At 35.6% G+C, this 17,304-nt stretch overlaps 2 protein-coding genes and 1 pseudogene across 4 annotated transcripts; all 3 read right to left on the bottom strand.

Annotated features, from left to right (window-relative positions):
• Nucleotides 1-1,607: 1,607 nt before the first annotated feature.
• Nucleotides 1,608-2,680, bottom strand: LOC149029887 (heavy metal-associated isoprenylated plant protein 39-like). The gene is made up of 3 exons (XM_089142219.1): nucleotides 2,534-2,680; nucleotides 2,312-2,387; nucleotides 1,608-2,215 (listed from the first exon to the last, which is right to left on the bottom strand). The coding sequence occupies exons 1-3, from the start codon at nucleotides 2,537-2,539 to the stop codon at nucleotides 1,917-1,919; spliced, it is 381 nt and encodes a 126-aa protein (XP_088998345.1). The 5' UTR covers nucleotides 2,540-2,680; the 3' UTR covers nucleotides 1,608-1,916.
• A 2,459-nt stretch (nucleotides 2,681-5,139) lies between these two features.
• Nucleotides 5,140-14,796, bottom strand: LOC149029888 (heavy metal-associated isoprenylated plant protein 39-like). Of its 3 annotated transcripts, none has more exons than XM_089142217.1 (3): nucleotides 14,619-14,796; nucleotides 5,685-5,760; nucleotides 5,140-5,590 (listed from the first exon to the last, which is right to left on the bottom strand). In XM_089142217.1, the coding sequence occupies exons 1-3, from the start codon at nucleotides 14,622-14,624 to the stop codon at nucleotides 5,310-5,312; spliced, it is 363 nt and encodes a 120-aa protein (XP_088998343.1). In that variant the 5' UTR covers nucleotides 14,625-14,796; the 3' UTR covers nucleotides 5,140-5,309. The 3 variants fall into 3 exon arrangements, with proteins under 3 accessions (XP_088998343.1, XP_088998342.1, XP_088998341.1); XM_089142216.1 differs by lacking the exon at nucleotides 14,619-14,796 and adding an exon at nucleotides 5,906-6,052; XM_089142215.1 differs by lacking the exons at nucleotides 5,140-5,590; nucleotides 5,685-5,760 and adding exons at nucleotides 13,824-14,301; nucleotides 14,397-14,472 and having other exon boundaries at nucleotides 14,619-14,794.
• Nucleotides 14,797-15,980: 1,184 nt separating this feature from the next.
• On the bottom strand, nucleotides 15,981-16,980 carry LOC149029889 (putative BOI-related E3 ubiquitin-protein ligase 3; annotated as a pseudogene).
• Nucleotides 16,981-17,304: the final 324 nt, after the last annotated feature.

Genomic DNA, 17,304 nt, shown 5'->3' on the forward strand with positions numbered 1-17,304 from the left:
CAAGTAAGACAATAACAAGAAAAAAAACAGAGAGCATGGATTTCACCAGATTTCTTTCTCTTTCTTTCTTTCTTCTTCTTCTTCTCCTTCAACGATCCGGCCATTTTCTTGTGATTCGCCGATATTAAACCAATCTTATATCGCCCCCTAGTTTCGGTTGGCTAGGGGGCAAAATCACCGAATTTCGGCGAAATTAAGTTCCTTATATAACCTATATTTTATAGTTGACTTAACATGACTTAGTTTGATTCGATCCCCCTCTTTCCTCGAAGATAACAGATCTCAACTCATGAATTTTAAATTGAAATGTTTTTGGAAAGTGTTTATTAAACAAGGAGATGTTGATTTTTTAAGTTTAAAGAAGAAGGTCAAGCATGGCGGCTCATTGTTTCTTATATGATAGGATATTTATAATATTTTTACATGAACATGTTAAAATATTATTATTATTCTAAATTGAATTTTTTTGAATAATATGAATAACTTTGTTCGAATATGAATTAAAAAAGAAAATTTTAGAATTGGTAGACATTGTCCAGTCTTAACATACTAGTTAAACCCAATTGATATTTATGCCTGTTAATTCTTTCACAGGGTAGGGTAAATTTTTTAGACGATATCAGCAGTTGAACTTACAACATTTTTTTACTAGAATACATGAATTTATAACAAAAACCATAGAAAATGAACCCCTATGTAGAAATACAGAAGAGACAAGAACTGGAAAAGCAAAAAAAATCTAATTAAAAATGTGTTTTTTTCAACCATCCCAACTAAACAGACTAAGTGACTATCCATTGGACATCCCAATACTATGTCAAATTGGCAATTGTGTTTTTCTCCATTAGAACCATTAATCGGTTATGGGAAACGGTAAATATATCCTTAGTTCGTATTATTCTATATCTTATAAAATTTGGAATTTTATTTACTAAGAACAATATTGTGAAGTCACAAGATATTAAGGATAATATTGAAATTATTCAATCATGATTTATATTCTATTATGCAAATTTAAAAGACGTTTTTGGTGGTCATACCAATCTAGAAGAGTATTGGAGTATATGTGTTTTTCACCAATTATTATGGGGCATCTTTGAAATTTTCCTTAAATATTTCTTTTGAAAGTGAGATTCGAGTAGCTTTATAACTATTTAAATATAGGGTTTTACTCTTGATCTTAAGAAGATCCAAACTCTTTACCTTATATTACGAAGTTGATCTTTTATCAATTGTTTCTATCGCTTGAAATTGATATTTATCATGGTGGCTTATTTTCGATTCTCCTTTTGGTTTTGATAATGTGGTACGTTGCTTAGCAAAAAGTAATGTCTTACACTTTAGGGAAATGGGACCTATATTATTTCTACGTGACATAAATCCAATACAATTCACGATTTCCACTTAAAATGGGTTTCACTCGCTCGTTTAGGAAACCCCCAAGATGTGCTCGTTGAGATCTGAGAAGTTTCCATGCGTAATATATAGTAAACTGATTTAAGTGCTATGTTAAAACCCTGATTTTCGCTCTACTTGAAACCACAAAATCTGACTAGAATCCAAACTTACTTTGAAATACCCTCTCATATTCTCACTTGGAGGAACTCAATATATGCGTGGACATGACTACATAAAAACGACTACACAAAATTTACTTCAGTCTTAAATATCGCAGGATTGCTCAGATGGTAATTGACTATCCTTAATAGGGAAGAGGAAGAGATCATGGATTCGGAGCTCTCCAAGGGTGACAAAGCAACCATACAGTAAACATTGATATTGGAAAGAAAAGAAAAAAAAAAACATTGAGAAGCTTGTAAAAGCAATCCATCATTACTAGGGAAGCACAAAATTTATAATCCCATTTGGAAATACCATTTAACATAGAACAGCAAAGAGGAATAAAGCAAGTCACATCACCAACTCCAGTAGTGTCCAAAGGGGTTGGGGTTCTCCTGTACTGGAACATGATATACGCTCGGGATGTAGTAATGTGTCCTGTAGGGTTCACTGAAAGCCTGATATGCCTTAGCGAGGTTAGCTACATCATCGATGCTCTTCTCTGTTTCTTTCTTCTCGGTCTCTTTTGATGGCCCAACAGAGACCATCTCTGTCCGCCAAACTTTCCGCAATTTGCGCACCACAGTCACAGGATCCACTTCTCCGATTACTGTCATTTTCTTATCCTTCATATCCATGGAGATAGAATCGATTCCTGTTCAAAACCCAAAAGAATAATTGTTAAATTGACTTGCTTGTCTTGGTTGATCAACTCATAAAAAGCTGAAATTTTGTGAAACCCAATCATTACCTGAAAGAGTAGAGACTGTTTTCATGGCCTTTTGCTTTGCTCTGTCGTCATGTACTTCAACTTTCACCACTACTTTCTGCATAGAAGAATAGAATCAGAACACGAATAAAAACCCAGCCAGATTCTGAGATTGCTCTTCAAAAGTAAAACATGGAAAGGGAAATCTCAAAATTTTAAAGTCCAACTAAAACTGAGAATTCGAGCCAAACACAAAAAACTCACCACCATTTCTGGTTTGTAATTCAATTACTTCAAGAGAACAGAGTAACAAATTCAAGTACAGATTAAAAACGGAAACAAGGTTGATTCACAACAGAAGGAAGAAGACTGAAAGAGATAGGCAAAGAGTGAGAATTGTTTACTCTGCAATCCTTCTCTGGACTTGAAAGAGGTGAGTTCTAATGCTGTATTTATAGACCCAGTCATTACAAAGAGATGGAGACCGAGCAAAAAAGAGAATCAAAAGGAAACGCGTTTTTGTTTCTTTCCAGTCCCCACGGGCGACTCTCCAAGACCTTGAGTCAATGAGTCAATGAGTCAATGAGTCAATATTAAATATTGACATCTGTCAACGTCGTCGCTCAATCCTGTACGTTTTTCGGCAGTTTTGATCAAGTGGTCACAAATTATTCATCATACTTGGGACCTATACTTTAGAATTGGGACCCACTATTCCCACGTGATATATTGGAAACTAATATCATTTTATCTTTGAGCATAGAATAGAACATTTTCTTTGTTTCTAGAGAAAACAGAACTGATGGAACTCATCCAACTCCTCCTATTGTATGGTAGTGGACTCTCGTATGCAACACTAGTCTTGAGAAGATTTGTAACCTTTAACTCGCTCCCTACCACCACCAGAATAGCTATAAATGTGCTACAAGATTTATCTTGATGTAGCCTAGGGTGCATCTTTGGAAGCTGGGATCATAGTAGTATCATCTGGATCTAGGAGGCCATCACCAAAAAGCAAAGTCAATGGCTAGCCATGAATATTCTCTCCCCTTGTATATTTTTTGGTAAACACTTTCATTAAGGTTGGGCAAAGGCCGAGGCTGAAGATTGGAGCTAAGGAGTGGTAACAGGCCATACTGTCGAGCCCACAATCGACAGGGCATTCCTTGCTAGGACATGAGCAATTATATTGTTCAACCTAGAGATAACATCAAACCGACATTCAATGAAGGCGGTTTGGAGATGTCTAATATCCGTTATGATAGGATCCAGGCACAAGGGAATCCCACCCAACGGAGTATTAACAAACCTAATGAGCTCAGCACAATCCGATTGAAAGACTACACGATCAATGCACTCTCCGATTGCATCCAGCATAGCCGATCGTAGTGCTAATGCTTCACCCACTATGGCAGATTCAAAATGAGCTCTTGTGGATACAGCTTTCATCATGACTTCAACAGCATTGTAAAAAAACAAAGCCCAAGCCCATATGACGCTGAGCCAGAAGAAAGGAAGCATCACTTTGAATCAAATAGCAGCCCATAGGAATAGTATGAGAAGAGACGGCCTCCACTTGCTGAGATACATTAGATCTTTGCACAGGTGTCCTATTGATTTCAGTCTCTTTCATTTTCCAGAATTGACGATGCAGCTCAAGTGCTCTAGAAACCACCTCCAATGGAGATATTTTTCCCAAGCTGAAGATAAAGTCATTTCTGGCAAGCCATATTTCCCAGCAAATAAAGAAAAAAAAGACTTAGTACGTTTCTTGCTTCCAGTTTCTCTCGAGGAAGAACTAGTTACTGCTTCTAACCATTCTCTCCCCTTGCATTGGAGTTCAAAGCTATTCAAAACTCTCATCACCTTGTATTTGTCTCTTAACCTCTCTCATGTTTGCAATCTATTCAGACTCTCAAGCTGCAATTTCAGCCCTTAATGGGATAGGCTACTCTTCAAATTGGGCAAGTAGCAGCATTTTGGGAGAAATAATTAGACTAAAGACTCATTTCGAAATTATGAAATTATTTAACCATAAATTGTATGTTGTTATGCAAATTTAAGAGACATTTTGAGTAGTCATTGCCAATTTGGCATAATATTGAGATATATGTGCTTTTCACCAATTATGTTGGGGTATGCCTAAAATTTTCCTTAAATGTTTCTTTTGAAAGTAAAATTCGAATAGCTTTATAATTATTTAAATATAGGATTTTACCCTTGGCCTTAAGAAAATCCAAACTATTGATCTCATACTTTGAGGTTTATCTTTATCAATTGAGCCAATCCCTTGAGATTGATATCAAATATTAATTAATTATATTCATCATGATGGCTTATTCTCTTCACTTTGGTTCCGATCCAACGATACACTACATAGCAAAAAATAAGGTCCTACACTTTTGGGAAATGGGACCTATTATTTCTACGTGATATAAATCCAATACAATTCACGATTTCCACTTAAAATAGGTTTCACTCCACTCCTTGAGGAATTCTCCCAAGAAGTGGCCATTGAGATCTGAGAATTTGCCATGCACGTAATAACTGATTTAAAGGCTGAGTTAAAACCCTGATTTTCACCAACTTTTCTTTCTTTTTTATTTTTTTATCTTTTATCTTTTTTTTTGTTAGTCATGAAACCTATTTTGGAAAACCCTCCCAACTTCCCACTTGAAGGAGCTCAATGTATACATGGCTATAACTGTATAAAAAAGGACAACACAAAATTTATTTCAATCATAAATATTCAAGGGTTACTTAGTTGGTAACCACCGCCACTCTTAGGAAGAGGTCACAAGTTTGAAACTCTCTGAGAGTGACAAAGCAATCATTTAGTGAATATTGATATTGGAATTTGGACCAAAAAAAAAAAAAAAAAAAAAAAGCTTGTAAAAGCAATCCATCATTACTATAGGGAAGCTCAAAATTTATGACCCCTCTTCTTGCTATTTATAAGCCACAGCTCACTTCGACGTTTCCAATTTCCCTTGCAAAAACCATTAACAGAGAACAGCAAAGAGGAATCAAACAAAGCACATCACCACCAGTGTCCAGCAAAGGGGTTGGGGTACTCCTGTGCTGCAGCATGATAGTAATGTGTCCTGTAGGGTTCATAGAAAGCCTGATATGCCTTAGCGAGGTTAGCTACATCATCGATGCTCTTCTCTGTTTCTTTCTTCTCGGTCTCTTTTGATGGCCCAACAGAGACCATCTCTGTCCGCCAAACTTTCCTCAATTTGCGCACCACATCCACAGGATCCACTTCTCCGATTACTGTCATTTTCTTATCCTTCATATCCATGGAGATAGAATCGATTCCTATTCAAAACCCAAAAAAAATTGTTAAATTTACTTGCTTGTCTTGGTTGATCAAATCGGAAAAAGCTAAAATTTTGTGAAACCTGATCATTACCTGAAAGAGTAGAGACTGTTTTCATGGCCTTTTGCTTTGCTCTGTCGTCATGTACTTCAACTTTCACCACTACTTTCTGCATGGAAGAATAGAATCAGAATTCGAGTGAAAACCCAGAAAGATTCTGAGATTGCTCTCCAAAAGTAAAACATGGAAAGGAAAATCTCAAAACTTTAAAGTCCATCTTAACTGAGAATTCGAGTCAGAGAGAGAAAACTTACCACCATTTCTAGCTTGTAATTCAACTACTTAAAGAAAACAGAGTAACTTATTCAAGTAGAGATTTAAAACGGAAACAGGGGTGATTCACAACAGAAGGAAGGAGACTGAAAGAGATAGGCAAAGAGTGAGAGTTGTTTACTCTGCAATGCTTCTCTGGACTTAAAAGAGGTGAGTTCTAATGCTGTATTTATAGAAAACACCAGACACCGAGTCATTACAATTTACAAAGGGACAGAGACGCTGAAAAAGATAACTAAAAGTAACCGCGTTTTTTTCTCTTTCCGGTCTACCAGGGAGACTCCTCAAGACCTTGACTCAGTAAGTCAATATTAAAAGTTAATATTTACCAATCCGTGTATTTGTACTTCTCACAAATTATTCATCATACTTGGGGACCTACACTTTAGAATCGGGACCCACTGTTCCAACGTGATAAACTTGAATTGAAAAGTAAGATAATTTCCCTTTTTGGCAGGGTGCGAAAGTTCGTTGGATATCGCTGGTTTGCTGCCCAACGAATTGGGCGATATGACGAAATTCGCTAGTCAAAGAGGAGGGCCTGTCTGAGGTGTGAGAATAATAGAAGGAAATAAAATTGCTAAGGAATTAGCAACGTGAAAGAAGGATTGAATCTCGGGGAAAACAACCAGTTTCACAAAAAGATAGAACTGGAACCAAATCGAAAAGGGCTGGATGATTATCAATCGCTAAAAGAAACCCTAAAACCATCTACAATGGCATTCCCATATGTGATCGCAAGTTTAAGACCAACAAGAACAGGATGAAACGAATAAAATATACCAAAATCAAATAAAAATTGCAAAGGAAGACAAACGGAAAACAGAATTTTTAGAAATAAACAATATTGGAAGGGGGAAACAACAAAGACAGAGAATCGAATTGATCGATGGATCTACCGAAAACCCTAGTAATTGATTAACAAATCAAAAGGGAAGTAGAGGGGGAGAGAAGGGGTCGATGAGCAAGAGGGGGGGGGGGGAAGAGAAACCCTAAAACTTGTTAGCAAAGCAAAAGCGACTCTGCAGATTCTTAGCTGGCGTGTTATCATGGAGAAACGTAAAAGAGAGAGAGAGTCAAGAAAGAATGCAAAAGGGTTGGCGGTGGCTGCAGTTTCAGCGAATCGACGATATATCGCCAGTGTGGCTATAAAATGGCGAGATATCGCCGAAATTCGGCAATATCTCGCCAAGTCGCGGTTCAGTCTCGGTTTCGGTTCGCCATTGAAATTCAGCGATATTACATACCCTACTTTTAGGGTTGAGTATAACATTATGACCAAGTTGCAGCCCTTAATGGGTTAGTCAAATCCTTAGAGTGGGCAAGTAGTAGCATTTTGGGAGAAATAGTTAGATTAAAGATTTATTTTCCAATTTTTGTGGTTTGGTTTTATAAATAGATTAAACAGTTTGTGCATGTGCTATAATTTAGCAAGAGAGGCAGAGAAGTTTAAGTTGAGTCTGAGTATGGTGGTTCTCCCCACCCCCTACCTGGTAAGCGTAGATTTCCATGCCCCTACACTTAGAGCCTGCCTCTAAGTAAAAATTCGTTGGTCAAATAGTTAAAAAAAAAAGAAAGAAGGTAGAGATAGAGTTAAAGTGCATCTACATCCAAAGAAGGCCTTTTGTTGGTCAAAGAGGAAAAAAAGTCTCTGGATCATCTCCTTCGACGGCTGTTGACTGTAAATTACAGGAGGACCCATAGGATTAGGTGATGAGATTTATTTTTAAAAATATATTTTATTATTTTTTATTTATGAATCTTACATAATTTGTGGTTGTAATCCCTGTCGGAGGAGCACAAACGTCAGAGAGATGATCTACACTCAAAAAATGAAGATAGAGATAAGGTCAAAGTGCTTGTACTTCCAAATAAAGCCTTTCTTGCATTCTAGTCTCAGGGTCTAAATTGAGTCAGCATACTTATCCATGTAATACTTGTTTCCCACTCAAATTAGTCTAATGGTTCACAATGATCATATATAATTTTTTTTATCTGGATTTTGTTTTATTAAATATTATTTTATAATAATGTATATATATAATTTGTTCAACAAAGAAATGACGACCCAACCACCTTATTCTTCATAATAGACCAAGTAACAACCCATCATTTTCTCAGTCAAAAGCTTAGAAGATGCAAATCTAATTTTTAAAGTAGGCCGATTTCTTTTGCTCGATCATTTTCTGAGTTTTGTATTCATTTTTTTCTGGGAAAAAAAAATATATATTTTCTTTTTTTTGGTAAGAGTTCTTGAATTAGGTGCATCTATATACATATATTTTATGCAGGTCTACGGATATATTAAACAAATTATATCTATTTTATGCATGTCGTCACCTTAACTGCTCACTTCTGAATATTATATCAATTGAAGTACTTGATGGTTTTGATGGTTTCAATTGATAAGCCGCTAACTTTTGTTCTTATAAATTCAGTTGGTGATGACTATATCAAAAACACACTAGGTTTCTTTTGCGTGATTAGTTCCACCACAGGATAACACAAGCATTGGGTGGGTAGTCTTCTTCAACATAGTAATGTGTGTTCCACAAAATAACACAAGCGTTGGGTGGATAGCCTTCTTCAACAAAGAAGAAGACATGATCCAGTTGGTTAGGATAGCAGTAGAGCTTGCAGGTCATCATCACAACTCCTACAGAACCCAAAAGAAAAAACCTGCGAGCTCTACTGCTGCCCTAACCAACTGGGTCATGTCTTCTTTACTCATCTTCTTTTTTTTTTCTTTTTTTTGGCTTCTTCCTTCTTATGAGGCTTTTCTCAGAAACTATTGTATGCCAGTGTTACAGCAATTTCTCCATAATGTCAACAGGATTCACTTCTATTAGTGTCATTTTTCTCTCATTCATATCCATTGACATAGAATTAATTCCTGCACTCGCCCATAAAAATTGTCATTTTCTTGCTTCAGGTGACAAAAGAGCTATAGAAGTTTCAAAAAACACATTAAATTCAATACCTGAAATCGAAGACTTCTTTCATGGCCTTTTGTTTTTCTTTGCCACCATATAAATCTATTTGCAACACTACTTTCTGCAACGAATAAAAGCAGAGACCAGAAGATTCAATCAGATATCCAATAAAATTGGGTAGCTAAACTAAGTAGAAGTGCACCACTAGAAGATGACAAGTGGATTATACCTAATAAATGGTTGAGATCAAACTTGTAATTTTTAAGTGATTTAAACCCAGTTTTAATAACCATTTTGACTACACCCGCCCAAACCCGATTAATGAAAAATTCATTATTTCTAATAGTTCCCCCCGAGATTGTTCTCCGGGCTCTATCTCTGGATTTCTCATCAGACCTCTGTGGAGAAGGAGGCGGTGTTGGTGATTGTGGCATTTTAATAAGGAGATGTAGGCAGAGATAGGACCCTTTTTTTGTGAATAGAAACCATGTTCTTCACCCGATCAGAGTTGTAAGGATGTTTTTCCAATACATCCAAGAACCCTACTCTGAATCGACGGCGGTATCGCAAAACGCCTTTTCCTGCATTATGATTAAGCATTCCTTCGTGCCAAAACACTTCAATTCGATGGAGTGATGAAGACGGAAGTGAAGCTATGAATGTGTTCTTAAAGAAAACAATCGAACAATTAGATTAGAGAGACTCAGAGGTCACGAACCCTACTCTGGATCGACGGCGGCATCCACTTGCTTGATTTATTGCTTCAGAGGCTCAGACGCTTTGGTGGAATTCCTGCTCTTTCTTTTTTTGGTCAGGGGTTTCAATTCTTTCTCCTTGACAAGACGATTCCAACCCCTCGTAAACAGGAAGCTCCGGCTACTCTTCCAATAGTTGTATCTTAACTCTGTAAAGGAATTGTTGAATCATGTTTTAGTAGTGTATAGAACTTTCTTCCAATAGTTGTATCTTAACTCTGTAAAGGAATTGTTGAATGATGTTTTAGTAGTGTATAGAACTTGTGGTTCTTTCGTTACTGTGAAAGTGTTTAAAATAATTCAATTGAAGGTGTAAAAAATAAAAACAGGGTTTGCAAACCAGAGGAGGGGGGAACAAGAGATCAAAAAACCTAGTCTCGAGAAGAGGAAGAGGGAAAACAAGGAATTGCTCATTAATCGGGTTCAGAAATGGGTGGGTATAGTCAAAATGGGTATTACAATTGGGTTCAAATCACTTAAAAATTACAAGTTTGATCTCAACCATTTATTAGTATAATCCACATGTCACATTCTAGTGGTGCACTGCTGTGCACAGCAGAGAGATGTGCACAGCAGACGATTTTTTCCAAACTAAGTAGATGAGAGAACTAAATTATTGAAACAAACTGACTTCATGTTTTTTCTTCTGAGTTTACAATATATCATATATGTAATTCGACCGATCAAAAGTGAAACACAGAGACGATGAGAAACCAAAATTGGGAGAAGACTGAGAACCACAAGTACTATCTTTCTGAACAAGAAAAGGAGTGTATGTTCTTCTGGATTTATAAACCCAACACAACACAACACAAGACTACAAAAATGAGGAAGACAAAGAGGTCTGTTAAATCAACAAGGCGTCTTAATCTCTCTCTCTCTCTCTCTCTCTGTGTGCCAGACGCTTTGGGAGATGAAATGATAAACATACCCTTGGTTATGTTATTCGTTGTTCTATTTTACTAAGAGAAATACTATATAATTAAAAAAAATAAGAGTAATTCAAAAATTATGAAATTGTCACCATGACTTACTAAAATTTGCTAAATAGAATATATTGTTATGCAAATTTAAGAGTTGTTTTTGAGGGTCATTGCTAATTTGGCATAGTTTTTACGTGTTTATGCTTTTCATCCATTATTTTGCGTTGTCTTAAAAGTTCTCCCAGAAAATATGTTAAGGCTTATTTATTTAATTAATCTTGTCGTTTTGATAAATCAACACCTCTTAATTGGGAGATCACTTAAGAAGTATGAGTTCTTGGGTTCAGAAGAGAGATCACTTAAGAAGTGCGAGTTCTTGAGTTTGACTTCTTATATTTTCAGAGTCATGATATCGAGCACTGAATTGTGATCTTTTACCTCTTGGGATAAATGATTGTGGTACCCTCACATGATCCCACATTTCCACTACATATTTAAGAAAGAGTTTGATTTGAATATTGATAAAGTAGAATTTGGATCGTCTACCCGTTAGTCAAGAACACTGTGCTTCCTTAATACTTTTGAACTATACAATAATAATGGGGCTTCACCAATATATATTGAAAAAAGTCATAGGTGAAAATTTTAGTGGGTCTCTTGTCGACCCCACGCCCTATTGTGTAGTTAATTCACAAGTGAACTAATCCAAAATCGATAAAATATACCATTAACAATCATAGATAAACCCTCTTAAAATGTATAGTAAAAAATAGTCGAAATAAAGGATCTGGACTTCCAAGCGCTTGGCATCGTTTAATGTTTTTGATGCCACCCCGGTTCAGGTTGCCAATTTCAGGGTGGTGGGTAATCTGCAACCGGGCGCCGGACCAACCGTGGTATCGTTTAATGTTTTTAATAAAAACTAGATGATTCTCATTCAGTCCTATGACCAATCCATGCGATTGTAAGGTAAGAACTCCTAAGGATACTCCAGTCAAAGGCTAACGTCCAAATTCCATTCATTATTATTATGATTAACGGCACGTTAGTGCTCATATTAATCATAATCTCTTCAAGTCAACAGGTTTATACAGATATTAAAATTCAACTACCGGGAAAGTTTTCTTTTTTTTTCTTTTTGGTTTTTGGGGGGTTTAAACTAGTGTGAAACGACATGCATCCCCATCATCAGCAAGTCATCATTTAAATTGACTATCCAATATTTAATAAATATAATATTAACATGCATAAATTTAGTGGTTTAAATAAATTTTATAAGACAATTTTAGGGTTGAAAGTTGAAACTACTTCTTTGTCAGGATTGTGGTCACAAGAAGGGATGAGATTATTCATACATGGCAAGGAAGAGGGAGTGGACCATTCATAAATATATGAAACTATGGAAATGGAAGGGTGATTTTGCTTTTCAAAGAGATTATGAATTTTTATTTTCTATCCAAACGATTTTTAAAATATGAACATACACCATGCATGTTGGTTACATGACCTAGCTACCAATTGCATTAAAATAAAATTGATGAAGTATGTAAGAATTGAAATTGATTGACGTTTGTTTTCACCTCTGGTTTTTGTAAACATGATTGTTCTTGTATGTCTTGAATATTTACTGACTTCCATAATTTTTTATGAAGAAAGATAAAGAATGTAAATTCAATTCAAAATCTAGCATTCATTTGGATTACATAGTAGATTTTTATTGGTTAGTATATCAAGTGTGAGTCACGCATTTTAGTGGTATAATCTATATTCTATAGTTGACTTAACTTGACTTAGCTTGGTTGGATCCCTTCATTCCTCAAAGGTAACAGATCTCCAACTTGTGAATTTTAAATTGGAATGCTTTTGAATAGTATTTATTAGACAAGGAGATGTTGATTTTTTTAGTTTAAAGAAGAAGGTCAAGCATGGCGGCTCGTTATTTCTTATATGATATGATATTTATAATATTTTCACATGAACATGTGAATATATTATTATTATTCATAATTGAATATTTTTGAATAATCTGAATAACTTTGTTCGAACATGAATTCAAAAATTAAAATTAAAATTTAGAACTGTTAGACATTGTCCATATTCAGTCTTAATATACTAGTTAAACCTAATAGATATCCATGCCTGTTAATTTTTTCACAAGGTAGGGTAAATTTTTTAGACGATATCAGCAGTTGAACTTATAACATTTTTTTTAGTAGAATACTGAATTTATAACAAAGACCATAGAAAATGAACCCCTACGTAGAAATAGAGAAGAGACAAGAACGGTAAAAAAATTTCCAATTCAAAATTTGTTTTTCTCAACCATCCCATCCAAACAGATTAAGTGGCTATCCATTAGACATCCCAATACTATGTCAAATTGGCAATTGTGCTTTTCTCCATTAGAACCATTACTTTGTTATAGGAAATGGTAATTATATTCTTAGTTCATATTATTCTATATCTTATATTATAAAACAAGGAGTGGTGGAAGAAAAATGAAACTATAGTAGAAAAAAAGAAGATGAAATTTGGGATTTTATTTACTAAGGACAATATTGTGAAGTCATAAGATATTAAGAACAATATTGAAATTATTTAATCATGACTTATATTCTATTATGCAAATTTAAGAGACATTTTGGGTGGTTATTACCAATTTAGAAGAGTATTGGGGTGTATGTATATTTTGTTCCTTAAAAATTTCTTTGGAAAGTGAGATTGAGTAGCTTTATACCTATTTAAATATAGGGTTCTATTATTGGTCTAAAGAATATCCAAACTCTTTACCTCATACTATGAGGTTGATCTTTTATCAATTATGTCAATCCTGTGAAATTGATATTTATCATGGTGGCTTATTCTCCTCCTTTTGGTTATGATACAACAGTACACTGTGTGGCAAAAAATAAGGCCTACACTTTTGGGAAATGGGATCTATTATTTCCACGTGATATAAATCGAATATGATTCACGATCTCCACTTAAAATGGGTTTCACTCCACTCCTTGAGTAAATCCCCCAAGAAGTGCTCATTGAGATATGAGAAGTTGCCATCCGTAATAAGCTGACTTAATGATTTTCGCCTTACTTGAAATCCACAAAATCTGAGTAAAACCCAAACCTACTTGGAAAAACCCTCACATTTTCTCACTTGGGAGCTCAACATATGCATTGACATGACTATATAAAAAGAATTATTAAAAATTTACTCAAGTTCCAAATATCAAAGGATTGTTTAAGTTGGTAATGATCTGCTCTTCTTAAGAAAGAGGTAACGGGTTGGAGCTCTCCAAGGATGACAAAGCAACTATACAGTAAACATTGATAATAGAAAAAAAAATTTGAGAAGCTTGTAAAAGCAATCCATCATTAGGGAAGCTCAAAATTTATAATTTCATTTGGAAATACCATTTAACAAGGAACAGCGAAGAGGAATCAAGCAAGGCACATCACCACCAGAGTCCAAAGGGGTTGGGGTTCTCCTGTACTGGAACATGATATACGCTCGGGATATAGTAATGTGTCCTGTAGGGTTCATAGAAAGCCTCATATGCCTTAGCGAGGTTAGCTACATGATCGATGCTCTTCTCTGTTTCTGTTTTCTTAGGGGCTTCTTCCTTCTTCTCGGTCTCTTTTGATGGCCCAACAGAGACCATCTCTGTGTGCCAAAGTTTCCGCAATTTGCACACCACATCCACAGGATCCACTTCTCCGATTACTGTCATTTTCTTATCCTTCATATCCATGGAGATAGAATCGATTCCTGTTCAAAACCCCAGAAAATAATTGTTAAATTGACTTGCTTGTCTTGGTTGATCAAATCGGAAAAGGCTAAAATTTTGTGAAACCCATTATTACCTGAAAGAGTAGAGACTGCTTTCATGGCCTTTCGCTTTGCTCTGTCGTCATGTACTTCAACTTTCACCACTACTTTCTGCATAAGAGAATAGAATCAGAATACGAATAAAAACCCAGCCAGATTCTGAAATTGCTCTTCAAAAGTAAAACATGGAAAGGGATATCTCAAAATTTTAAAGTCCAACTAAAACTGAGAATTCGAGCCAAAGAGAAAAAACTCACCACCATTTCTGGTTTGTAATTCAAGTACTTCAAGAGAACAGAGTAACCAATTCAAGTACAGATTAAAAACGGAAACAAGGGATTCTGATTCACAACAGAAGGAAGAAGACTGAAAGAGATAGGCAAAGAGTGAGAACTGTGTACCCTGCAATGCTTTTCTGGACTTGAAAGAGGTGAGTTCTAATGCTGTATTTATAGCAAACACCAAAAACCGAGTCATTACAAAGAGATGGAGACCGAGCAAAAAAGAGAATCAAAAGGAAACGCGTTTTTGTTACTCTCCAAGACCTTTGACTCAATAAGTCAATATTAAATATTGACACTTGTCAAGGTGGCTCATTCCTGTCCGTTTATCGGCAGTTCTGATCAAGTGGTCACAAATTATTCATCACACTTCGGGACCTACACTTTAGAATTGGGACCCACTATTCCCATGTGATATACCGTAAATTCGTGAATTGAAAACTAAGATTATTTTGGTATCTGAGGTTCATCCAGGCAGCTTGTGCGCACCTCTCTTACATTTTGAGCATGGAGCTTTGTCGTCTGCAAAAGTTAAAGTCATGACCTTTCCAAAAATAAAAAATTAAGATCATTTTATCTTGAGCATAGAGTATAAGTAAACATTATCTTCTTCTACGATCAAAACAGAGGAAAAAAGAAGTATTTTTAGTTAATACACACAATCAAGTGGAACCTAGGGTGCATCTACGGAAACTGGGGTTCATACATGATGAAATCTACATCGTTGGCTGTAGCCTTTAGCGGTTGCAACAAATAAAAAATCCCTTCCAAACCTTGTTAACCCAAGAGAAGTTTTTTAGATCAATCATAACCACCGGAATTTTATAATTTTCACATCATCATTTCATATCATATAAATAAGTTTAGGACATCATAAATACTCTTGATTGCCTTTACTTATTTTTCATTCTATAACTAAGTTGGGACAAAAGTTATCAAACCATTTTTCTCTCTTTAATATTTTATTGGGTAATTTTCATCTGGAACCCCGAGGTTTGGTCCATGTCATCTTTATTCCAAATAAATGAAAATTTTGCATTTGCCTCTCCTGAAATATCCAATAAAATCAATTAAAGATAAATTGTGATTTTTATAACCAAAATACCCTTACATATATTCTACCATAAGATTTGTATTAGGTCTTCACAATAAAATCCAACAGTTAAAATAAAAAGAGTGGGATATTATTGTTTAACACAAAACCTCCAAATCCTCAGCTATGGTGGCTTAAAAAAATAACCTATTGGCACTCATCCCACTGCTACTCTTACTCCAACAACCACCGTAATTTGTTCTATCTCCTCCGCTTGCCGCGGCGCGTCCTCTTCGTCTTACACACTAGAAACCACTACTCCCACAGCACGAAGCGACATCGTCAGCCACTACTCCAACTGTTGTTGCTGCCTTATCTTCTCCTGCACCACGGTGACACTCATCGTTTACTTGCTCCAACACCTGTTCAAGATAGCTTCGTTTGTTTGTGCCAAATCTTTCAATATCTGATTCTCTTAACAAAGACTCTTCACTCTTTCTTTATCAAGAACCCAATTCAGTTTTCTAATTTTCTCCATCTTGTTGTCTTTCGCTCTCAATCTCTTTGAAATCCTTTCTTCTTCCCGAATGCCGTTTTCTGCGTTTTGCAAGTTCTGATCGACCTTCTTTGTCTGCCAATCATTTACACACGAATCAGTTAACACAATTATTGAAAAACAGATTTAAGAAGGGGAGAAAAAGAAGAAGAAGAAGAAAAAAAAAAAAGAATTGAGTGTGACTTACATATTGGACAATGAGTTGATCGATTTCTAATTGTTGTTGTTGTTGGATTTGAAACGTAATGTCTTCCCCAAGGGATTGTAGTTGTTGCTAGATCTAAAACGTAATGTCTTCCCTAAAGAAGGACAGAGGAGCAACGCTGCTACAAGTATTGCGGCTATTGTTAATGATGTTGTCTTTCATGACAACCATGGATGAATCTCTGGAGAGTGTTGGGGAGATTGTTGTGAGTGAGTCCACTATCAGCTTTCAAGGTGGTGGTTGTCGCAGGAACTAGATCAGCCATAACAAGAGGAGGTGTAGAAAGAAAGAAGCATTTTTGGAGTTGTGTTGGCTGTAGAGAGTGGAATACCACCCAAACCCATATGGTATTGTAAAGAATGGGGTTGTTTCAAATTGTGTTCATCAGTTCTCTGTAAATTCAATCAAATGGAGAAATAAAAAAGTGAAAAAAATAAAAATAAACAGAGAGAAAAGAAAAGGATAACACTAAGAAGAAGATGGATTACCTGTTCCCTATTAGTTGGGAAGGGAAGAGATTGAGATACCGCACTTCAATAGCCATGAAAATTATTTCTGTTATGCTATGTATTATCAGTTTTGGTTGCAGAGGGAAACAGAAATGGTGGTGAGAGACAGAGTGGGATAAAAATGTATCGTGTTTAATGGAGTAAATATTCCACTTTTTTATTTTTATCGGTTAAATAGATGTGAATGTATTTTGGTCATAACAATCACACTTTGTTCTTAATTGATCTTATTGGATACTTCAGGGGAGGCAGATGCAAAGTTTTCATTTGTTTGGACTAAAAATGACATGGACCAAACCTCAGGGGGTCCAAATGAAAATTACCCTATTTTATTTGTTAATTTTTGTGAAAATTTTAAA

This window comes from Hakea prostrata, chromosome 1 (genome assembly GCF_041222555.1).
Source record: "Hakea prostrata isolate BN-2017 chromosome 1, UWA_Hpros_2, whole genome shotgun sequence".
In the NCBI taxonomy this organism is placed as follows: domain Eukaryota; kingdom Viridiplantae; phylum Streptophyta; class Magnoliopsida; order Proteales; family Proteaceae; genus Hakea; species Hakea prostrata.

Bases quoted from the DNA above. Each gene is read 5' to 3' on its own strand.
- LOC149029888 (XM_089142215.1), bottom strand. The intron at 14,302-14,396 runs GTAATAATGGGT...GGTTTTGAACAG, and splicing joins AGCAGTCTCTACTCTTTCAG to GAATCGATTCTATCTCCATG.
- LOC149029887 (XM_089142219.1), bottom strand. The intron at 2,216-2,311 runs GTAATGATTGGG...GGTTTTGAACAG, and splicing joins AACAGTCTCTACTCTTTCAG to GAATCGATTCTATCTCCATG.